At 41.8% G+C, this 25,545-nt stretch overlaps 1 protein-coding gene across 1 annotated transcript in view; it reads left to right on the top strand.

Moving 5' to 3' along the window:
- The window catches only part of LOC105195268, a 65,232-nt gene that overhangs the window by 28,961 nt on the left and 10,726 nt on the right, over positions 1 to 25,545 (top strand). The window contains 1 exon segment of the mRNA XM_011160633.3: positions 21,937 to 22,072. Coding sequence (XP_011158935.2) covers positions 21,937 to 22,072 — 136 coding nt within the window.

Genomic DNA, 25,545 nt, shown 5'->3' with positions numbered 1-25,545 from the left:
GTTGGACCATTGGAATAATTACGAAGGACGTTTAAGAATGAGCAATGCTGCAAAAAATTTTAACATTCCAGAGCAACCAGTTTGAACGTCCTATATTTTGACAGTATTAACAAAATTATTTTCAAATCTATTTATCTTTAGCTACATATTATTTAGAGAAGTTTCTTCAATTCAAAAAATATTTGTTTGAATCAAAGAAGTGTGTGAATTGCTATTCGATTAAAAAAAATTTCTTGATTGTTCCTTTTTATTACAATTGAAAAACTAATTTAATTGTGCAACGCAAATCTCCTTTTTACTTCTAATATTTCTGTCACTTCCTTTGAATAAAAAAAATCATTTGTTTAAATTAAACAAATAATTTACTCAATAATTGTTTTACTTAAAAAAAAGGCTAATATCGTCATTTGAATTCAAATAAATTATTTCCTCAAAGATAATTTTACTTTAACTTTAAAAAAAAAGCTACATTAAAGATATGATTTCTCATTGCCTCAATTTAAACATAACTTTGATCTGGGTGTACTTTAGCAGAGCCAGATCTTTCCATTCACATCACACATTGCTTCCATGTAACAAAATAACAAAATTGATACGACTTTATAAATCGCGCGAAGCCACGAGATTTATTTAGAATATGCAAGAGCGGCCGCCGTCCGAACGTTTTCCAACGGGCAATATTTTTATGCTGTACGCAAATTCGCGCAGATCCCTTTCGACGTTATCAGGCCCGCGATCCTGTTCGGCATTTGCATTTTCCTCGGTAAGAGGAAAGCAAAGTATGCCGCAATTTGCAACATTCGCCGTTATTATGCGCCACGCTTAACGAATCCGGGCGACACGTCGCATGCCGGAGTAAGCGCCTTATGAATTTCGAATGTTTTGCTCGATAAACGTGTGGGCGCTCCGACGGCAAAGTTTATGCGCGACGTGCGTTAAAAATACAAGGAAAAAAATATATATATGTATTTATATATCGCATTCGGATCCTCGAACGTTGACCCGCAGGGCGCCGCGCCTATTTTCGTTCAACGCCTTCAATCGGCGCCGGGGCCGCCGCGAAGTTTTCCCTTCGCTTCCGCAGCAATCGCTCGTTTTCCGACGAATAATCTCTTCCGGGTTTGTGCGCAGCCCGGTGACTATCGGCACCGCGAGCCGCATGATGCATTCTGTCAAGAGACAATGTCCTGGAAATCGGCCAACTTGCGCTTGCGATGTCACCGTATAGTTCGCGCAGCTGCCTCCTCGCGATTTATCCCCACCGTTCGCGCGCCAATCGCGAACGGATTCTCCGTTGTGCCACACGCTCGTTCCTATTTCTTTTCCCCCATTTTTTTTGTTTTTTTTTAATAGAACATCGGACGACGTCGCTTCCGCCAAGAACGGTCGTTGCATTATATATTTTCTTAGGTAAAAGAGACCATCTGTCGCGTTTCGACGAGTCTTGACTGGCGTTGACAATGCAGTTAAAATATGTACGCGATCGCGGCCGCCTCGGGCAGCCTTCATCCTTATCAATCACCTAAGGAGACAATTGACATTTACGAAATAACAATGACGTAATTGATATAAATTATACTGACGCTGACTTGATCACGCGATTGGTTTTATCGTTATTTCGCCGAAAAAGTAATAAGAGAGACAGAGAGAAAGAAAGAGAGTTATCGCCTAATTTAGAAAACATGCGACTGTTTTTTTTTTTTGTTTTTAAAGATCGACTTCGGCCTGTACAGGACGATTTTTACACGGGCGTTTGAGTCGCGGATCCCGCGGCGTCCTATAGTCTTGATGAGGCCGGTGAGAGCCGGTGTGTGGCCCCTAGCTTCCGGACTAAATCAGTGCGCGTCCTAGATCGGCCTGTAGATCAATATCGGGAAAATGATGATTAGGGGGAATTTGCCGTGCGAGTCAGCGACCCTTCCAATCCGCGTCCGAAGTTCCGTCAAGATTAAATCAATGAAAGTAAACGCCGAATGTTCCGCGTCCGCCGCTCTCGTCCATAACAGACGCGACGTGTGCTGGCGAATCCGAGAAAGTTATAAGACCATCATCCACACTTCGTGTCGGTACGGAGCGATCGCGCGGAAACGCTTCCCTTATCGCGATCCATGTTTTCCTGAAGTGACGTCCGACGGAAAGCCTCGGGCTGCCGACTCTGACCGCTCGACCGTTCACACGCGCTGACACGAGGGAAATTTTCCACACGCTAAAATTATCATGCGAATTACGCCCGAAATAGTTCGAAGCTGTTAACGCTTTCTTTTCGAGCCTTTGATGCAGCTTTGTGACGCAAAAGCAGCTCTCGTCGCTGCATTCGCGATTTCTTCTAGATGCGTCGTGTCTTGGCGCAAAGATTTGTAACAGATAAATTTCTCTTTCAATCAAATATCAATAAGATCAATGCTTATCAAATTTGTATCTGAAGATTGTAGTTAAAATATTATTTGGACTGAGATCCTATCATCGTTATTGGCCTTCTCTCAATTTCAATTCTATTATATACATTGCGATCTTATCGCAATTGTTGTTCCGAAGAATGTTATTTCTTTTGGCTACTTTATCGTAAAGGATTCGAGAGAGCAATATGCAGCCGGAGAAAAGTTGTGTTTAAATTGATGAAATTCTTTCTTCAACTTGGTTTTTTAAGTTGGAGTGAAAATACCTTTGAGGAAAATAAAAAATTGAGATTTAAGAAATGTCTAACGTTATTAACATTTTTTAAAACAAATAAATTATTTGTTTAAATTATTTGCTTATTTCAAACAAATAATTTTTTTAAATCAAAGAGTGTAGGAAATAATTTGGTTACTCTGATTTAAAAAATTTTTTTACTTAAAAAAAAGATTCGCGTTGCGCAACAAACTAATTCGTTCTTTTAATTCGAATCAAAGAAACAACCAAAAAATTACTTTAAATTGAAGAAACTTCTTTAACCGATGCACAAAATTCTTTCATTTAAACAAATATTTTTTGACTCCAAGAAACTTTTCTCTGGGTATAGTTCGTAAAGTTCAGTATTACGTTAAAGTATCAGAAACTCGAATAACTCGATCGAGAGTTATTAAGCACGGCTGACGTGCTGAACCTCTAGATGCATCGATCTGGCGTTATTAGTCGTCCTAATCGCTCGTGCGGATCCTGCGGTTCAAACTTCCCGTCCATCCCGTGCTTTCTCTGCAGCCTCGCTGATAACACGACGTGCACGATCAGCTTCTAGGCGGCGACCCAATTTACACTCGTCAGGATCAATGAGCAACGCTGGTACGTGGGACACGATCAGCTCCGTAGAAAGTGATCGAGCATTTCCGGCTCTCCGATGCGGATAATAGCGGCGTGTTATCGAGAGGAGGACGTAGAGCGAGAAAGAGCGAGATGCAAAGGAGGGAGACGAGAGAGGACACGCGAGATTGCGCTTCGTCGATTAAATGGCGATGAAAGCGGACACCGATGTGTCTTCGATCGCGCGCGAATCGTCGTCGGACGGATGGCGGTACGTGTTTCCTCGTACTCTCGAAAGGCATCGTGCGTGTCTTCGAAATGCTCAGGAACGCGTGAGTACCGAGAAGTCGCGTGCGGCATTACGCAATCGCGCATCACGGGGACCGGAGACGTCGGCGGGCTCCTTTGTCGTGATCTGGGTGACGAAGAGAGAACGTTGTATATGTTAACGTTGTATATGTTTCGTGTACATGGGTGCGTGTGTATGTACGCGTGTCCGTGTATAGTATGCCAGAAGCACCGCGCTTTCTCTGACTCGCGGGAACTGGGAGTAATAGTAGGAATGGCTTGCTCGTGTGTTTGTGAGCGTTGCGACATTGTGGTTTTAGAACCGCTGAGGACATTCGGAGTATTTCGCAACCAGTGCATGGCGGAACGTAACGATTAACTGTTAAAATTAAAAAGGGGAGCGGGCACGCGAAAATGCCTAAAGAAATCTACACGAAAATCTTGTTTTTCCTCAGAGAACACGCTCAACAACGTGTTCTCCCAACGATTATTCTCGAAATTATTTTTTATTGTAGCAATCGTCGACGTTCTAATCTCTGAATTAATTTAAACTTGTTGAGCTAACAAGTTTGAGCTAGAACTTACTAGTTGGGTGTATCTTATCGTTAAGTTATGCTGCTCTTATTTTAGCAGCGCAAGTTGGCGCGTGCGAGTTCGCATTTATCGTCCATTTCGCGAGACAGACGCGTATAATTTTTTTTTTTTTTTATTACACTTCGTGCCTCGAAGTAAATATATTATTTCGAAATCAGGTTGGAGCTAGCTGGAATTCGAGGAAAGTGAAACAAACGTCGTCGTCGTGTACACACGACATATGCGCGACCTGTGAATATTTGAACTTCCCCGATGAGTCCCGGGGCTCGAGAGTTATAACGCGGAAACAACACAATCGATACGGGCGTTTCGGGTAACCGAAACGCGCGCGGGGGGGAACAGAAAACGAAGCAACGTAGTCGATCACACCACTTTCGCGCTGTTATCCAATTTCGCTGATCGCCGTTCGACAAAAGCAAAACCTATTGCGTGGCGCGCGGCAGTTGCAGTCAGTTTCGCTGACCTTCGCTAGCGCGAACGATCGTTCGCGAATATTCCAGGGACGAGGAGAGGCACCATTTCCGTAATCACGAATGTTCTACTTCGCGACGTAAGAATAACAATGCTAGATGGATGGTAAATATAGAGGCGAACGAGCTATCAAATCCCGTGCTCGGCGATCAACCTCGATCTTGACGATCGTCTGAGAAAATAATCCGGCAATTTTGGAGCGTCCGTCGTTCTGCGCGATTTTCCTTTCGCAAAAGTAAACTTGGGGAACGATCGAGCTGAATGAGGTCTAATAATCGCAATGTCCTTTCGAAACTATCTTTATTTTTGCGTAACATAAATAACGCGAGGAAAAAACGTAATTTGCATATAAATTGTGAATTATGAAAAGTTTAAAAAGGAAAACAAACGTGCGTGTGTGCGCGCGCGCGATGACAGAGTCACGAGATTTATGGCATCCGAGAAAGCAGAGACGGTAGATTTTCCCATGTGAACCAGCAGTTCTTTTCGCGTTCGATCGAAGATTGTTCTCGTAAAAATTTGCAGAACTATTTCAAGGATCACGTCTGTTGCACTGGCGAAATTCACTTAGCGGCTTGTGTGTGCCGTGCCTTTCATTTCGCCTGAGGAATTTATCCAGCTCCGTCGAGCGTGACCCAGTATTCAGGAACGAGTCCTGGCTGGTGCACGCGCTATGCGATGGTTATCCTTGATCCTGCGACCGAATTTAGAACGAGAAAAAAAAAACAATTTGGGAGAGAGCCTTCTGATGAAATTTGAGCTCTTAGGGGCTAAATCAAACTTGGCACACCTGGCGATATGACTCTGCGTTTGCATATTGTAAATCAGAAGGATCATCTAGGAAAAAGTTGTGTTTAAATTGATGAAATTGTATTTTTTAAATTGAAGTATAAAAATTAATTTCTTTTACTTCAAGAAACATTATTAGCATTTTTTTTAAGTAAATACATTATTTGTTGAAATTTGATTTGTTTTATTTAAACAAATGATTTTTTAATTCAAAGAAACTGCTGACAGAAATAATTTAAGCTGTACTGATTTTAAAAATATATTTCTTTCATTTAAAGAAAGATTTGCGTTGCACAACCAAACTATTTCATTAATTCTAATAAAAGAAGTAATAAAAAAATTTCTTCGAATCAAAAAAACCTTTTTTTAACCGTGTATTAATGCACAAATTTCTTTAATTTAAGCAAACATTTTTTGATTCGAAGAAACTTCTCTGAGTGATTGTATTCAGAGTACCGATATAAAAAGTCTGAGTTTTCTTTGAATTGGAAAGGATTTTCTTTAGAATTGAAAACTCTTTTACATGTCTTTAAGTTTGAGTTTCCCGACATTTATTCTTGCGTGTACTTTAAAATATATAAAAGGATTTTCAGTTCTGTGAGGCCAATTCGAAAAAAAATTCAAACGTGCAATGTCCGTAATTCCGTCACTTTAGAATCATCTCAAGGGAGGATACGAGGGGGGGGGGGATAATATTGCATTTGATGTTAATGAGGATTATCTTCGTGTAAAGATTTCTAAAAAACCTAGAGATTTCTATTTCAAGGATCACGCGTCAGCGAAATTCATTTAACGCCTCGTGTGTATCGCGCCTTTCATTTCGCCCGAGGAGCCTGTCAGCCGCCGTGAGCGTGACCTAGTATTCGGGACCGATTCCCCGCGTGTTCGCCGCGCGGTATCCTTGATCCTGCCACGAGTTCAGGACGAGAGGGAGAACGAGTTGCGAGTGCGAGCAAGACGGTAAAGCGAGCGATGGGAATCGTACGGAAGCGAGAGGGAGATCAGAGGAAAGTGTTGTATGTGTACCGAACACGAAGGTGGTCGTTTCTATTGGTTGACGGCCATCGGCGGACTCGCCAGACTCGGCGTCGCCTGCTGTATACGCCGGAGTTACGTCACACTTCGCGCTCTCGCGATAAGCGCACGGAGTCGCGCGCGTGTGCGCGCGCGCGCGTTAAGTGTCAGTGGGTGAGTCCCTGCACATGTCCGTCGATGTGACGCGCACACAAGCGGACGAGCGTGAGGAACCTTGAATGGTGACTGTGTGTCTCTCTACGCAGCGCGTTCGCGGGAGTGCGTGCGTGCGTGCGTGCGTGCGTGTGTGCATGCGTGCGTGCGTGCGTGCGATCGATCAATATTTCGGATTAATTTATGTCACACGTGACAACGAATTTATGTAACGAATTTACGTATCGTGATCCCAACCTGACCGCTTATGGTCCATGTACATTTGCATATTGAAATTTTACGACCACGCGCATTCGACATCCTTATCTTATTATCCGTTTATTCATGTCAGGTGGATAGGATATACCGGTCCCAAACTATCGAGGAAGATTACTGAATCTTCGAATTTTTCTTGGAACTTTCCGCCGTGCTGTTCGAGGATACCTGAGTTCGTCCACGTCGTTCTCTTTCTCTTCGCAGCCGCGCTGACGTCACCTTTTGCGCTAAAGCTATTTCTAATGACGGGAAATATACTGGCGGCCAGTTCGCGGATCCATTCTCCGACTGCGTCTCATCCTCGCTGTTTTGCATAGTTTGTTTACGTGACAGCACATCGGATGCTGACTTTACGATTTATAGGCCGGGCTTTGTGCCAAGTGAATCGAGCGATAAGAGCGCACTTTTGCAGATAATTATCGGAGTCGATAAACTTCACAAATTGTTTTTCAACAAACGCGTTATCGCGCCTCTATCTTTTTTTTTTTCGGTCATAACATGTTGATGGTTGGAGAGTTCTCATTGAGGGATCTTTTCTTTTTTTCCTTCTCTCTCTCTCTCTCTCTCTCTCAATCTACATTTATTTCCCTTTCTCTTTCTCTCTGAAAATTCTGGAAACGTCGCTGCACAAAGCGACGAAAATTTCTAAATTTATCAGAGCGTGGCCGAGATCGCTCTCGTGGAAAACTGGCTCTCGTGGAAAAGCCCCTCGCTCCGATGATGACCGCACGTGGAGCGCGAATCGAAAACGGCCCGCCGCGCCGCCGAGAGTTTCGGGCTCTCGATACGCTGCCGTGAGTGTCCCGCCGCGTGGCCCGCTGGCGGAACTGTTTGCAAAACATAGATAGCGTTATGACTTTATACACAAGCTCTTTAACGCGCCGCGAATTCAAACAAGTAAGTCATTGTATGCACACGCAAGTTGCGCGACACGCGATTACGTCAGCCTGTGGTGTCTCGTGGAAAGAGAGACGTTCATAGGGAGAGTCGCTCGGCGATAATGCGACGTAAAAGACTTCCGCAGAAGTGCGGCCGAGTTTTCCGAATATAAGTCGTCTCCTCTCCCGTAAAGAGAGTAAATAAATAAATAAGGGAAATAAAATCGCGCGACGCGTAATAAACGTCGGAGTCTCTTTTTATCAAGTCTGATATATACGCGCGAGGTATATATCTCGTTTAGCCTCGTCTTCGATACTATGCACATTAGTATATAAACATTCCGCTGATAGGCAAAGCTTTTTATTAGGATTTTAACCTTCGATTTTTTTCAGCGAGGAAACTGTCTCTTAAATCTCAATAAAATTTTTTTGCCTGTTTGTAGAAACACTTATGTTTATGTAACGCTCGTAATCTAGGTATTAACAATGCTTACGTAAAACCACAGACAATGAATTTAATAAAGTCACTTTAACATGATGCGAGCGATTGTGAGTTCTGATATATCGCTCTGGTTAAGAAACATAATTTCTCGTACGAGTTTCGAAGCTGACGCGCGTCACCGTTCATTGATTTATCGCTCGTCTAATTTCATTACATTTTTTTTCTATTTATTCTCGTTGGAATCTTATTAGAACCAGTTTGTAACTTCGCGAATCGGAATCCGTTTTCGAAGTACCCTCGGGCGAAGTGCGATGATGCAAAGACCCGATTACGTCCTGGCGAAGTTACCACCTTGTTGGCAATGTCGGCCGTGTTCTCGCACGAGCCGGCTTTACGTAACGATTCGCTCATGCGATAAACAAGGTGTCGAACCTCTCCGGCAATTAGTCATTCTAGTGCATCGGCAAACAATGCGAGACAATTGTATTTAAACTTTTACTTTCAATGAGCGCTTCGTCGCGCTCATAAATTTCTAATTCTCACTTTTTCTCTTGCTCGTTACATTTTCCGAGAAATCGTCGACTGAGCGTCGAACTCTGCGTTACAATTTCGACAAAACTTTGTAAATTTTTGCTCTACTTTTTTTAATTACTCTCCTTCACCCAGAGAAAAGTTTCTTCAAGTAAAAAAAAATTGTTTGAATCTTTGTTTAAATCAAAAAAATTTGTGCAACGCTATTCGGTTAAAGAAAAGTTTCTTTGATTTGGAGAAATTTTTTGATAGTTTTTTTTCTTAGAAATTAAAGAAATAATTTGGTTGTGCAACGCAAATTTTTTTTAAATGAAAGAAATATGTTTTTGAAACCAAAACAACTAAACTATTTCTCACATTTTTGTTAGTGCTCTGTTTGAATTAAAAAATTATTTATTTAAATTAAACAAATAATTGATTTATTTTAAAAAAAGACTAACAGTGTCATTTCGTGAAGTAAAAGAAATAAATTTTTATTTTCCTTAAAAGTATTTTTACTTAAAAGCCAAGTTAAAGAAACGATTTCATCAATTTAAACATAACTTTTCTCTGGGAGTTTAAATATTAACCCTTCGCAAGCACATTAGGTCTTTTTCGACACAAACAGAATTTCACTCTTAAATTTCTCCAAACAAATTTCAATTTTTATTAAACGACAAACATTCGAGTTGAGCAACTATTTAGTAATGTAGAACAGATATTGAAAAGTAACCTTGAATTTTTTTTACATTTTCTGAAAGCGTAGAACGATATAAAAGTTGGGCAAAAGACTCAAAGAGCTTACGAAGTGAGTAAGAAAATTTGTGCTTTCGAAGGATTAAAGAACAAAGTAAAAAGAAAAAGGAGCGCCACGCAGAGTGCATCTGAATCCTTATCGCCTCCATGCATCTGCACTTCTTGTGCCTCTCTCTCTCTCTCTCTCTCTCTCTCTGTGTCTCTCTTTCTCTCTCTGTAGTATCTTGCATGCAACAAAGCGCATAGGTTCGCGGACTCATCTCTCTCGATGTTACGCGAGTATTGGCTTTACGTAACATGCAGTCGTGCATCGAGTTGCGCATGCCGTGATCGCGTGTGCGAGCCGCGATTCGCTCGACCGTGCTTATCGCTTTATTAGTCGGTTCTTTATTGCACCGGCGACCCGGTTGACGCGTCTCGTCTATGATAGCGATGCAGACGCAGCAGCGCGATAAAGAGTCTCTCTATCTTTATCTCACTCTCTCGCTCGCTCTCACACTCTCTCATCATCGTCGCAGCTGTTACGTTCGTAAAGGTCCCGGCGAAAATTTTATATCGCTATCGAGCAACTCTTTTTCCTCAGACTCTAAAGCAAATGTCGAACTTCGGTGATACACTGTACGTCAGGTCAATATCAAGGGCACACTTCTGACGTAATAACGACAATCTCACGCAAATTCGCTCTTCAGCCAAGTCGCGTGTTGATGCTTGGCGTAATAAAGAGACTTTCTGCAGCGAATCGTTATTTCACCGGATCGTAATCGCGTGACGGAACGTGTCGATCGTCAATAAAGGGTTCCGGTAATCATGGGTAAAATGCTACTGATAATCGCGACACGCCGTGGAAAGCGACGCAACGCGCTCGCAAGTAGGATCACATGTCAGTGCAACGCCAACTGACCTTGACATTGACCACGGTTGCCACGGCGCGCTTACGTAATCGCCACCGCCAACGGACCATCGAGCACGTGTTAATGCAACGCACACCTAAGTGCGGTTGGTGCACGCACGCGTGCAACGCACTGCTACGCACTAGCCGTGTCACCGTGCATGGATGTATACGAGGACCTCGACCACGGAGAGCCCCGTCGTCTCTTGAGAAATCGCGACGCGCGACCGACCGGCGCGGAGGAGGACGAAGGAACGGGCGTAAAGTAAGCCGGCCGGTCTAGCCGGCTGGCGCGTGTGATCGAGAGGCTTATTCGTGATCGATGCGATCTCGTTGAACTTTGACCGCGGTATTATATCTCCAGCGCCCGGCCCCGACACCGAAACCGGTATAATTGCGGTGACTCGAGATTTCCTATCAAGATGCCATCGATACGCAAAAATAGCTTTTTAATGTTTCCGATTGATGAATGGTCGTGATTAAAGTGCATAGAGGCTCGTTTCTCAGAAGTCCGTATTGAAAACATTTGATGCACACGGCTAAAGCCATCGGATGTCTCTTTAGCTGCTTTTAATTGGAAGAACGTCGAAGGAAATTATTATTCCTTGTTTTTTTTTTTTTTATACAATGTAAACCGTTTTGTATTTATGTTAAAACCCTTGTTAAAATGTTTGTGTTAAATTGAATTTAACATTTCTCTAAAATAACACAATTATGAGAGACTAAATATAAAAATAATTATGTAATTTTAAAACATGAATGATAACATGAACACTACGATAAGTGAATACAATGTACGTGTCAACAAATTATGCATGTTAATTTTACTCAAGAGATATGTTTCCACATTCTGTTTTCAAAACTGTGCCAAAGTGTTAATTTTTTACATAATATTTATGTTACTTTCTAACATATTCATCTTGTGTTAAATTAACACAGAAATTTGAGTGGACTGTTTGGGACGTGCGACATGTTAAATTTAACACAAATTTTCCAACTGTGATAACTGTTTCTACAATCGAGTGTCAATTTAAGAGTCTATGTTGAAGTTTGCGCTTGGAATTATCTGGGGAATATATAACTTCATCGCTCGTGTTCTATTTTCGAATTCAATTTTGCAAGAAGAAGCTATTTGGTTTCAATCGATTAATTACTCGACTGCATAGAATAAGTGCAATCGATTGTGAGAATAACACAAAGATCTTGCTCTACAAAAAGAGGGGCCGATTAAGGATATATCGGACATGTGGTCTCTGCAAAGTAAATAAAATTTGGAAATGTGTTAATATTAATTAACACTTTAAATAAACTATATATGAAAGTTTTATAAATAAGATATTTTTATTTATTTTATTTGTTATTTATTAAAAATTAAATTATTTTTTACAACATTAAGAAAAATCTCAATTTTTTGTGTGTAAGTTTTCAAGTATTCAAGATTAGTTATACAAAGTTATTGTGATTGTTTGTTTAGTTATTTAGTAAATAAATAAATAAATTTTGTTTATTTCGCGGAACTGATCTCTGATATCACAATCAAACTTTACAAAGATCATTTTGAATATTTAAAGTACTTAAATAAAAAAATTACAATTTTTTTCATTACTGCTTATTTTATTATTAATTATATTTTTATTAGAATACATGTCTACTTTCCATTGAAATAACTTTCTATCCAGCTAGATAATCGTCGCCATTTTTTCTGCTATTTCTTTTTCAAATGCAATATAAAACAATCGTAATTTTCTAAATTTTTTTGTCATAATTTTCTCGTTTAAAAAAATGTTCTGTACATCATCCTTAAGAATCTTCAACTTTTCGTTTACTTTTCGAACTTTGTTTTTCGATATTATCGCGCGTGAGATCAGAGGCCATCCAGAATGGATTACACGTTTCTACCTGCGCTGTGCACGTGAGAATCACGATGAATGCTGCCGACTGAACACTCATCTATCGCGTTAATTATGCAGCTCACGCGTTGTCGCCTATTACATAAGCCACCACCTGAAGCTAAATTTCCTGTATTTTCGCATAACGGAATGCCCGCCGGACGTTCAGCATTGGTCGTCATATATTTTTCCTTGTTTTTTTTTACCCGGAGAGAACAGGAGTAACTCGATCGCAATTGCGAAATGGTCGCAGGTGTGGATTTGGTCGCATCCTCGGGAATTTACTCGATATTCCACCGTTAATTACACGTCCGTCTGGATTGCCAGGGGTTCCTCGGCGTTTCCCGTAATAACAGCTGCGCTTTTATCCGCGCGCAACATTTTGATCTGCGCAGCAGAGAGCAAATCCGATTTAATGGACTTTGCGTGGAAGCTTAATTGCGGCCGGCATCCTCCGGCGACTGACGTGCCATTTGCTCCAATAAAGAGACGCCGCGCGATAAAAATATTATAACACCAAGGTCACTCGTGTCCAGTTACTCGGCTCGGCACGATTCGCCCGTCACCCTCTTCCCCCGATGTTTCTTCCGCCGCGCCGTCCGCCGCTCGCGAAAGAAGACGTCTCTCCGTCGACGTATCGCCGTCGAACGCGAAGAAACGCGAATCTCCCGTACGTACATGATTCTCTTCGATTTTCACGCGAATCGAGCGATCGGCTCGCGGATTGCGCAATACGCGGCCGAGGCGACACTCGAATCGTGAAAGGGGACTGGAAAGTTTCAGCGACCGTGCGCGGTTTCACGTCGTCGGCGAATTTTCGCGACGCGCTCGTTAACGTTACGTTTCGCGGAGCGGACGTAAAACGCGATTAATCGTCGAATGACGTTCGTCGGCTGAAATTGGAATAACTGGAAACGGATGGGACGCGAGCTCTCCATAAGCAACTAGCTCTCATATAATCCGGACGAAATGCCTCGCCGCCTCGGATTACATAATCCTGTCGCGGGTATCGGATTATAGTCAGGAAATGTGCATGCGCGCATAAGCACGCACTCACTCACGCACGCACGCACGCAATCGCGCTCCGATTTCTCGGTACGCTCGTAGTAGGCCATCCTTCGCACGTCATCGCTCCCAGGGTTAAATGCTCGGGCGAGGAAGTGACTGTGATTTTAATCGCTTTCGGTTTTTGCGGCCGAGTTAACGGTCGACTCGCGTTGAGTCACGATCGATTTCCTTAATCACCGCGCGCGAGAATAGGACGGCGGTAAAGAAATCGGAGGAGGGAGAAACCTTCTTCTTCTTCGGCGCGATCGATCGTCGTCGTCGTCGTCGTGTGTTTGTCCCTCCCTCGAGGAAGCTATACGACCGCCCGTTCGACGAGAGACCTGTCCGTCCGTCGTGAAATATTAAGGTCGCTTCCGTACTTACACGTGCCGCTCGATGTGTCGACGTCTACACGTCGGCGAGATAAAGACACATTCCTCAAACTGAAATACTTGCACGCGCGATCGTCAGATAGACGCGTCAAATGTCACGGCGAAGCCGCTAATCGACGCCAGAGACGCCGACCCCGGTTTTTGATGAATCGAGAGGGCAATTGGACGAAGGGCGACCGGCGGTTCAACCGGCGGTTCGCAGCGTCTCTGAAACTGATTCAATCGCGCGAGCGATCTGGTATCGCATCAGCCGGCGAGTTAAATAGATATAATTCTCCGTTCCGCTAATTAGACAGTCGATGAGACCCGCCGGCGCGCTATCGCGCGTCTCTCGCGCGTCCCTGACCCAATCCTATTCCACGTGAAAGCCGGCGGTAACAATGCTCTTTTTCCCTCCCCCGACTTTCACTGCTTGACATCTCTGTGGCGTCGCGGCCGCGGCCGCCACCATCCGGCGCCGATCGCTTTCCAGCCCGCGCCTTTCGATTTTCACGCGCGATGCGCAGCATCCGGCGTGCTTTTCTGCGTGAATCGATCCCTCCCCGCTATCGCTCGTGCGACTATCTTCCGCCGCTTCGACGCGGACGCGCGATCGAAGCCAGGCCGCGCAACCGACCGCCATCCACCACCACCACTAAGCCCCCTGGGCGAGAAGGGGCGGGTCGAGAGATGAGGACTATGAGGAGAGCGGACGCGCGCTCGGAGAGGAAGAGGACGCGAACGGCCACGTAGCGCGTACAACACGCTCGAGCGGACAAAGGAGGCGGCTACTATTTTCGTCCGCCGCTTCATGGAAGTGACCCAGCACCCGACAACACTCGACGTACGCTCGATCCCTTCGCGATGTAGGTCGCAAACTGCTCGCTCCGTTGCGTCGTTTCGCGCCTTCTCGAGCCTCGTTCCAAATTTAGTGGTGCTCTCACCCGAGAGAGAGCCTGCCACCCCTTGCGAGAGGGTTTTTCGGCGCACGCCGGAGATTTCAAGGGCGACCTCGGGACGCACGAGTTGTTGTTGCAGCAACGAGTGGTCTTCACTCAGAGGTGTCCATTGAGAACGGCTGCTAGTACCGCTCTTTGAGACTTTATGAAAGGGAATATAGGAAGATTTATTTTCAATATAGGTATTCAATCTTATAAAAATAAATTGCTTGAGAAAGGACGGGTTATAAATATTTGGAAATCTTATAAATACCCTGATTGTGAGAAAAAAAAGGCTGACTTTCTTCAACTTCCTTGAACCCTTCAACCTGGTCAAATTTGTTCGATTCAAGCATTTAAGCATTTAAGTTAAACATACAAATGCTTGAACTAAAGAAATTTAATTTAAAATAATATGAGTCATTTAATTTTTGAGAGTGAGGTCTCAATTATCTTTGCAAATTACCGAAATTTAAAACAGCTATGAATCGTAAAATAAACGTAGACGACATGCGTATACCAAAATGATAAATAAATAAATGGAATAATAATAAATTAATTGTTTATATTAATAAATTGTTTCTTGAATAGAATTATAAAATTAAAAACTAATTTTATCAATTGACTGTAATCATAAAATTACAGTCAATTGATAAAATTGCAAAAATTAATACGTGAAATTTAATACATATATACTTGAACTGAAGAAATCCAATCAAGTTGACAAATTTAGTCGATCCAATAATCAATCAATTTAATCAAGTTAACATTTTTTTTTAAATGTATTATTGTAATAAGTCTCTTATATAACTAACTTTATTTATCTTAATATAATTAAAGTAGTTTATAAAAAATTCGCTATACAATAATTGTTACTGCGTTTTATAATTTTAAATTGGATTAAATATAAATGTTACGTAAGCGTTTACAGCATGTTAACTTCTGACACTATCATTTTCTGCGTGATGGACTTTATCACGCAGAGTGATAAAGATTCTAGTCAACAGAGCAGCACATAAACATTTCTTGTATTTTCCCTAATTTCGTACTCGCTAAATATGCGCATGTAAACGAAAATATGATATATAACAGAAAATAGTCCGAGTATGAAAAGTAGGAAGGGAAGAGCTGCTGGAGCGTCCCAGTTTCCTCTTCATTTAAAAAATTACAAATATACCAGTTTCATCGTGCTTCAGTCGCGCGCGCGCGCACACACGAACGCAGTATTCTAATTTCGCACGGTTTATTGACGAGCCGCTGTTTTTTTTCCCTCCGATAGTTACTGGTTCCGAGTTGTGAGCTCTATTCTGCGAGCCCGCGAGAGATGGATCGAACGCCGGCTAAAAAGGTGGGGGTTGGGAGGAAGGGAGGGAGTGATCGAACTCGCAACTGGGTCGCGACTGTTCGATCAGCGCCGACAGTCAACCTCCATGTGCTGGATTTTTGGTATTTTCTACGCTCTCCTGTACGCACACTACAGTATCTCTGGCACGTGCACGTGTCAATGTACGATTTCATTCCTAATCGTACTGTACTTTTTTTTTCTCGTAATATAGCCCCGAAGCACCGACATGAAACTATATGACTACAAATTAGAGATGAAAAAAAACCGAGTATTGTTGAATTTGGAGTAAAAAAACGAAATAAAAGGTTGGATTTTTTTTTACTGTAAAAAACTACTAAAAAAGAGATAGAATTTATTTTTCGTGACATTTATTGTTAAAACGTTTGATACGTTATTTCGATATTATTTAATACTTTCATGTATTTATAAATTTCAAATCGAAGTTAAAATGTTTCACAAATGTACAAATCAAATGACATGAGCTTTAAATTCATTTCCCGCTTTCTACCAACAATGGCAATCCACCGTCATTTAGTCATTGTACTACATTTTGATTGCTCACACTTATTTTTATACAGAAATTTTTTGGTTGAACGCAAAAACTGAATTCTAGAATAATAATATGACATTAAACGTAAAAAAATATATACATTTTAGTAAAAAAATTTCAAGGCCAGAGTGAAAAAACTGTTTTTCTTTTACTGACTTTTTTGCTCAAAGTTTCTAGTTTTTTTTTATAGTTATTTTTATTTTTACTCCGAATAATACTCGAATGAATAGAGAACGCGTTGTACATATTCTATTTTCTTTGTGTGCACGAACATTGTTTCTGTGGAGCCTCTGATACTTCTACAGAATGGCAACAACTTCGAAGAATAGCCTCGATAGTGAAGCGACTATTATGGTCGATGACTGTGGGACGATCTTGCAGTGTATATACCCTAGCGCCATTCTATTCTATTTTAGATATCAGAAATGAAATACAAGACGAAAAGTCGAGAGTTGAACGAAAATATATGTATTTTGTCTCATAGTAATTTCTCCTCAACATTTGGTTCTTTAGAGAAAGAGGAAAATATACAACAAAAGTAAAAGGCACAGAGTTATTGAGCGAAAATACATTGTGACGTAGCAATGACATTAATGATATTAATAATTATAATTCATCACGATCATCAAAATTACGTATGTTACGACACGGTTACTTAATGCCGATAAGACTTGCTCTGCGTATATTTGCATAGAAGCAAAAATAAATGCGCGTAAGTTCGAGCGAATAATCGCTTTAAATAGATTATTAATCAATTTATCGCTTTGATAGATTGAAGAGGCATGCATAAAAGTTCATGCGTATATGAACGCTTCGGTCTTTAAAGTCAAATGGGAAAGAGAGAGAGAGAGAGAGGGGGAGGAGGGGGAATGTTGCCGCGTGATGTACGCTAGCTATAAATTTTATTTCGCCTTAATAAAGCGAGGGCCAGACTGGCGAGGGCCAGACTGCTTTTTACAGGCATGTCCTCCATTCCTGAAAGACGCCGCGGACGCGCCGCGGAGCGGACGGAGCGCGCGGCGCATTAATTATTTTTCGCGTCTAATTAAAGGTGTCTACAAGTTGCGGCGCGGCGCACCGGATATACGGCTTGCGTGGCCTGGCCCCGTATGCTAATGAATCTTCCGAGGTCAGAAGAGCTCCGCTCTAACGGTCTAAGCGCAGACTGCGCGGCGCTGGTCGATGGATTATTAACTCCGACGGACGGAGCCGTAGGAGAGGGCTCTCGAGGAGAGAGAGTGCAAAAACGCGATTCTCGCGAAACGCGACAAATGGCGTGTAAGCCTGGCGTGCATCTAAATCACTCTGCACGCGCGTTCTCTTTTTCCTTCTTTTTTCCCCTCTCTCTCTCTCTCTCTCTTGAAACGCAGAAACGAGTCGTCGGTATCGCGCACGCGGATGTAAAAGCCATTCCCGCTAAACGCGCCGGTAATTACAATTGACCGACATCCCGCGTCCGCGTATCGGCACATCAAAGTGCCGCGCTTCCGCGTGTCGTTCGTAGAATCGCGCATACGCGATAGAGCGAATTTACATGCCGTTGTTATCGCCGTGGGACTAATCATCGTTGAAACCCGTCGAAGCACGCCACGCTCGCCTTCGTCGCGACGACAAAGCGACACCGTCACGCGATTTAGTTTTATTCGAATTTTTTGTCATCAGATATGTAACAAAAAATTTGCCCGTCATGTAGAAAGCGCGATGAAACCAGCTGTTCGGCTGTTGGCACCGCGGGTGCCAAATTCGAGTAATCGACCCCCCCGTGCTCGACGTTTCGTGATGCCAATCCGCGTGACGCAGGTGCGAACGGCATTAACGGGCGCAATTATCAGCATCATTTTTGCGTGACACTTTGCATGTCGCAGGCGTGAAGCGCGTTGTAAATGCGTTCGCATTTGCATGGCGTGCACTAGTTGCATAGAGGAGGCAGTCGGACTCGACATAGAAACGGACAGTCGGCCGAGTCTCGTAATGAACGGCCGACCTTCGTTCACGTTATCTCCGAGATTCGGGTCGAGCCGTCTCAGAAGGTTTCTCTAAGTTGGACGGTCGCATAACTCGCGATTGCATTTTGGCAGATGTAAATATCGCGTTTCAGTGGGGGGGAGAAAGTGATTGTATCCGAGATCCGCGCGTAACACTTTGCGAACCGCGACAATCAGCCTGTGACATCCAAAGAAGAGCATCTTGCGGTTTTTACGAATTTGAAATTCAAGCAAGACGTCTGGTTTATTTACATTGTTAAATATTAAAGGATCAAAGGATATGTAGGACAGTTTTCGAAACATTAAGGAAATTGTGAAAAAGTTACCAGTTGTTTTTCATATTGCATTTGAAAATGGTGGAAAAAATTAGGAAGTAGACATGTGCGCTAATGAAAATATATAATTAATGATGAAATAAGAAATAATGAAAAAATTTATAACATTTATTATACTTAGGAGAGATCTGATACATCCTTAAACAAATTCCTTTAATTAAACATTTTGTAAACTTTTGGCTTCCATATGTGTACCTCGAAATTTATTATTTTCACGTAAACATGTAATTAACAAAGAAACTTTGTTAAATCAATTCAAAGTAGAGAAATATTCGACTGATAATGTAGAGCACAAACTAAACAAGAACGCTTTCAACGGTCGCAGCTAGATCTTAGTGCTTATATTTATTCGTGTGATTTTATATATTTGTTCAAATTCTAATTAATCAATTCATTTTTGTAGTTGGTTTGTTTAGTTTCAATATAACCAATGTTTATGTCAACTCATACACCTAGTAAATAATAATAAACTGAATTTCACAATGAATCAAATTTACTAACAATGGAGTTAAATTATTTATCTTAATTATTCCATTGTTTTAGTTAAATTAACAATATATCGAATAGGAACAGCGATACAGGAATGATTAAAAAATAACTCAAACTGGGTTATTTGATATTGCGAATTTAACAATGTGTAGATCAATTCTACGCAAAAAAACCATTAGTTTCTGGAATGAGTAATTGTATCATGCTACAGATAAAAGAAAAAAATTAATATCCAATCAACAAATGAAGAAATAAAATTTTTCCGTGTAAGCAAATTATGTCCGTTTAAGATTAAAAAAGATTTTATATTCTTGCTTATATGTGAAACAATGAATTGTTGATTTGATAATAATTATTCTTCTGTGTACGCGATGCACGTAACAATTATTTTTCACTTTGCAAAAATAAAGAATGTTAAGTTTACCTGCACGTTTAATTAAGAGAAATTAAATTTGTGCATGTAAAAATATGGAAATTAAATTTATACGCGTATAAAAATCTCTCTGGGTAATTTTATAGCATTGGCTATTCTGTGCAACGTTACGATTCTATTCTATGCCCCGGGTGACATAAGGTTCCACGGAATCGCGCTCGTTACGCATTCAAATCATTTCCACGGAATCGGTTATCGTCGACAGAACTGAAAGTACAGCCGACTCGACTGTTCCCAGCGACTATTCATTCTATTTATCGCGCACTTTGCTTTGAGCATCGATTACGAGCATGCACGCTCAAGGTATAATATCCTGACGTCACGTCTATGACGACCGGCAGGAAACACAGCCCGGATCGACTGGGCATAATTTAATAAAAGCCACCACGGGGCTCGTTCAGCGGGCGAATTGCGAGCTGTCAGCCACCCGCTCGTTTCGATCCGCGAAGATAAATAAGTTAAACGCTTCTCCTCGCGCTCCGTACGTATATAATCTCGCAGTCTCTATACGCGATCGAAGAGTCGATCGTTGCGCAATCGATAATACAAATACCCTTCGAGACGCTGCCGCTTTTCCTTTCGCGATTAGAAAAGTATCTCGCTCTCGATCGTAACGATAGACGTATTAAAAGGTAATAAGCACTCGCGCGATCGCGATTACGTCACCGGCGACAATTACCGCCTCGGCTCGCGAGATACTGCTGATTCCAGTTCCAATTAAAAAAAGATAAAAACGCAAGAAAAAAGAAAGAAAAAGAAAAAGGTTTCCTCGCGGCGAGAAACTGCTAGGTGGTAATCTCCGGGATGTTTTCACGATGTTTTCCTGTGCAATTAGACGCGGCAGCGGCGGCGGTGAAGCGGAGAGAAGCAAGCGCGCAACCAGCTACCTGCAGACAGAACCCGATATTGTCGCGATGATGTTCGTCGCCGTGTCAGCGGAGTCGCATCTCTCGTCTCGCTATCGCTCTTTGGAAAAAGAGAGAGAGAGAGAGAGAAACAGAGAAACGTATTAGGAGCGCGGACCGTGCCTAAACTCTCGAAAGTCCCGCGCGCTCGCTCGCGTATGTAATTTCGCCGCGCGCCGCCGCGACCGGTTGTCGATCAAGCGCTTTCGTAAGAAACACCTGCGAGTCATTATCCCTCGCCTACCTTGGCTTTCCCCCGGCGGATTCGATTTGCAAACGGGCAAAAGGAAAAACCCGGTCGCCGCTCTAGGCAATAACGATCGCCGCTCGCACGCCAGAGATCCGAGAGATCGGCGCGTCCGCGTCTCGGGGGAGACGCGACGAAATTTCGGCAGAAATTCGCGCTCGATCGAGCGAAAGAGTAGCTTTATCTACTTCCTTTTTTTTTAGCTGCAAAAATCGCCGCGAATCCCGCCGCAGTAGATCGCCACGTTGGCGTTACGTGCCTGTAAAAATTGATGAGCTTTCTCGTTCGGCGCTCTCGGATATCGTCGGCTGTGAGGGCGCATGAAATAATTATGGAGATGGGTTAACAGATTTCCGTCGCGAATAAATTTCACGTGCAATCTGCTTCGAATGCCGTCGGCAGGAATGCCATCGATGGCGCGATAACATTCTGGACAACATTCTAAACGGGTCCCAAAGTGATAACGCAAACCGCGAGCGAGCGCGGATCTCATCGCTCCGAGCATGATTTTAATCGGCGCGACGCTGTTTGCCGTTCGCGCGCCGTTTTTCCCTGGTAAATTCAACTCGGTAAAGACTGGAAATAGCGACGGAAACGGGGCTTCTTGCAGTTTACGCCAGATATTTTAACGCCTCGACACATCGTCGACAAAGTACACCCGCAAATAGACCGCCCCGTGTTTGCCACGCTGCACTGTGTTCGCCCGTGGACGATAGAATTGCGCCTTTGCGCAAGCGAGAGATGAAACTCGAGCGGAATTTCACGTGGAAATTAAAAGGCAGGACTATCCTTTTCCCCCGATTTAATTACTTCGCTGCTGATTAATTAATTAATTCCCAATTATTACCTCGGCAATTATTCCTTTGTCCTTCAAGATAAATCAATGAGCAATTATGTATTATTTAATTAGAGGAAGGACAATTAGCGCCTTTGTGATCTCCAGTGAGTTCGGAGCGCGCGATAAAGTAGCGCAGGGCGGCGTGACGGCGATTTACGCGACGAGATCAAAAGTAGAAATAAAAACGCGAAGCTCTCGCTGATCCCGAGACGGGAAGCACCTCGCAAAAGCAGAGACCTATTCTTTTACGTTCCACCTTTCACCGTCGTCACTTTTGTGTTTCAGTGGTTTATTGCGATTACACCGCCTCGGGAAGGTCGCTACAGTTCCTCGAAGATTACATCGCGAAGGAGGTGCTGCCATGTTTGGGCGACACTCGGGCATCCACGTCCATCTGCAGTCTACAGTCGTCTCTTTTTAGGTAAGCGATAATAGGCTCGGCAGTCCTCGTCCTTCGGAAGAATAAACGTTGCTTCACGCGAACGCAGAGTCCCGGCTTTCGTTGCGGTCGTATATCGTGTATACGAATTGCACGAATAGAGGTCAAGAGAGAAGTTTTATTGCAGTTTGTTATGGCGAAATTTTAGTTCATTTGTTAATCGATCTTTCTTTAATTTTTAATTGCTTTTTTTCAAGTTGAAGTGAAAATAGCGTTGAAGAAAATAAAAATTCATTCGATTTTAATAAATAATATTTTTAATCTTTTTTTTAAGTAAATAAATTATTTGTTTGATTTCACGAATGATTCATAATTCAAAGAAACTACTGACAGAAATGTAAGCAATAATGTAGTTGTCCTGGTTTCTAAAAATATATTTTTTTCACTTAAAAAAAGATTTGTGTTCCACAATCAAATTATTTCTTTAATTACAATGAAAGAAATAAAGTTCTTCAAATCAAAGAAACTTTGCTTTAATCGTATAGCAATGTATAAATTTTTTTTTAGAAGAAAATCTTTTCTGGGTGATTGTTTCACTTTTTTCCATTTGTTTTTTTTTTTATTATAACGTAAATGCAATATTCATTCATCACGTTCCATTTAGCTTTCAATTCATACTCCATGTATGGACACTCCACTTTATATTATTTACCGTAATTATTTCATTAACGTAATCTAATTTCGCTCTCTTGCCAGTCGATTGCTCGTGTGAAAGGATCTCATTCTGAGAAATAATAAAACGTTCTCGTTCACTCTCATCCGTTCACTCACTCGTTCATTCGCTCACTCACTTATTCAAGCCGTAAATTAATCTTATTCATATTTCATTCCAATGCAACTGGGACACCGCGGCATTATCGGACGAAATTTTCAGTCGCACGCTCGCCGCTCGCATTTATTTTTGTATGCAAATAACGTCAGGCGCGCGGTGCTCTCGCTTTACGTCGCGACGCGACGCGACGTGTCTCGGACGCGTTTGCAATTAAATCGAGTTATCATCTCCGTCGCAATTTCTAATCCGACACTCCCGTCCGATAAGCCGCGAGTTACGGCGAGTCTCCACTCGTCTGCGCGTCGTTTTGCTCACGTCGCATTGTCCAGGAGATACCGATGTCGCGCGTCCGGAAACTTTCTCGGCCGCGACATAAATTTAATTATAAAAATTCATTCAATGACGGAACGCCCGTCGCTTATCGCGCTATCGCGGCAGCTTTCGTGGCGACCGAGACCGCTTGAAGGAAAACGCGTGGAACGTAATCGTTTTTTTAATAAATCTCGTCGGATCGGGCGGCGGCGGTGGCGACGACGGTCGCGCGAAACGGTCGCTCCCATCTCGATTCCCCCGTTCACTGGCGCTGATGTCCCAGATCAATATCCATCCCTCCCCTCCTCCCCGCGGAGGCCATAGTGCTTACCCGGTGGCCTGCGAGAAGACCGCGATAATGATGACGATACGCACGAACTCATCACGCGACGGATGACATGTTCAGAGGCGTGTGTACACAATATGCAATAAATTGCAGCGACCCGCAATTTCAATCTCCCCCTCTGCCTTATGATGTTGTTTATCTCAAATGGGGGACAACAGCGCCGTTCGAGGCGCGTATCTATATGCTTTCTTTCCATAATTTATTAAATACACTCAGGGGAGAGTTGACGAATGCGTACCACTTTAGTTATTTTTTATTTCATTTTCCATCTCGTATCTCTACTGATTTGTATGCAAATGAACGTTGGAGATTGTAACTTGATGTTTTGAATATTTATCGTAATGTTTAACTTTCACCAATAACAAAGTAATTTATTATAAGCGTTTTGTAAAAGATATTGTACTATTTAGGCGACCGATTGTCTGTTCGTACTTGTGGATCGGTGGTTTTAAATTGTATCACCTTTGAAAGTGTCGAATTTAAATAATTGTAAGGAATCATTAATTAATATTTATTTTATTAATAATTTATTGTGTGAAAAAAGGATCGATTACTTAACAATTAATAAAAAAGAGTTATAATAAAAAGGCAAGGACGTAAAAATAAAACTGGCTTAAATTAATTTTTGCAACTGACATATTTTTATTCATATCAATTATTAATTTTGTCATTATAGTAAAATTAATAATTATCATTAATCAATCTTTCATTAATATCATTTATCGTAATAAAATTTGTGATGGTATTTATGATATAAAAAACTTGATAGATTTAATAAAAATATTGGTTATTATCAATTACATAAATCGATTAAAAGTTAACAATAAGTTGTATTTAATTTTAAAGTGTTATTAGCACACACAAAACAGAATATAATCTGTTAAATTTTTATTAGGTGAATGCAAAGGTCTTGGTCCTTTTCGAAAAAATAACGTTTTGCTCTTATTACAGTATGTTAAAGATGACATTCAGTGCTATCTATAAAAAAAAGTTGACACTATTTGAGTTACAAGAAATGGTGAATACTGTAAAAAACATTGAGAATTTTCTAAACATATCATTGAATGTTTTTTACGACATCTATCGTTTTTTTATTCCTTTTCCAAACTTGTATTTTGGCACAACCGCACACAAATATATATATATTTTTAGACTTATTTCCACTGATCCGGAATATCGCTGTACTAAATGATTCAAATAACAGCAACTTTTTTTGTAGATAGCTCTTGACGTTACTTTTCTAATATATAATTCGCCAGTATCTACCAGTATTGACACATGTAAGAATAGCAGGGTTGACTTTTTGCGCTCTTCTATTGCTAAATGTTGCTTATATTAAGTAAAAATGTAAAATATTGCAAAGATATGATTTAGGAAACCACACTCTCTATAATAAATATGAATCAGTAAACTGTTACTGGTTTGCGAGGCCATAACTGTGATCATTAATGACTATTCACCGTCTTTCAATGATTCCGATTAGGAAGGGGAACTTTCGCTGATCGGAATCAGTGTATTATTACTGGAAAACAGAGCATGTATCACCGATTGATATAATTATAAGTGTAGCACTGAAATCAGACCATTCACTGCATGTCTTTCAGTGAACATTACACAGATTCCGACTTAGAGAGTACGCACTCGGGCATCTCATCTCTGTATACAATAGAGTGTAACGCTCAATCAAAGCTCAGAATTTGCTCATATCCATATTCTCTTTGGTAAATATTAATATTCTATATTCCCTGACAAATGTTGGAAAAAGAGATACTTCGATTGGATAAACACGTTCCGCATGCGACAAGCGTAATTTAAATTAACGTTCGAGAAATTAATTAGGCTCGAGTGGCTCGCTTCTCACAGTGTGCCGCGTGAATCCTCAAGCGAATAAATTATGATTAATGCGTGCCGCGAAATCGATGGAAACTGTGCAAACTTAAGGTGTGCATTGCCTCTCTTCGATCTACGTCTCTCCCGTCTCAACGTCACGTCACACGTCGCTAAATCCATATTGACTCGGCGGCG

Source organism: Solenopsis invicta, chromosome 5, assembly GCF_016802725.1.
Source record: "Solenopsis invicta isolate M01_SB chromosome 5, UNIL_Sinv_3.0, whole genome shotgun sequence".
NCBI lineage: Eukaryota > Metazoa > Arthropoda > Insecta > Hymenoptera > Formicidae > Solenopsis > Solenopsis invicta.
This window is presented reverse-complemented; position numbering and strand designations above follow the sequence as displayed.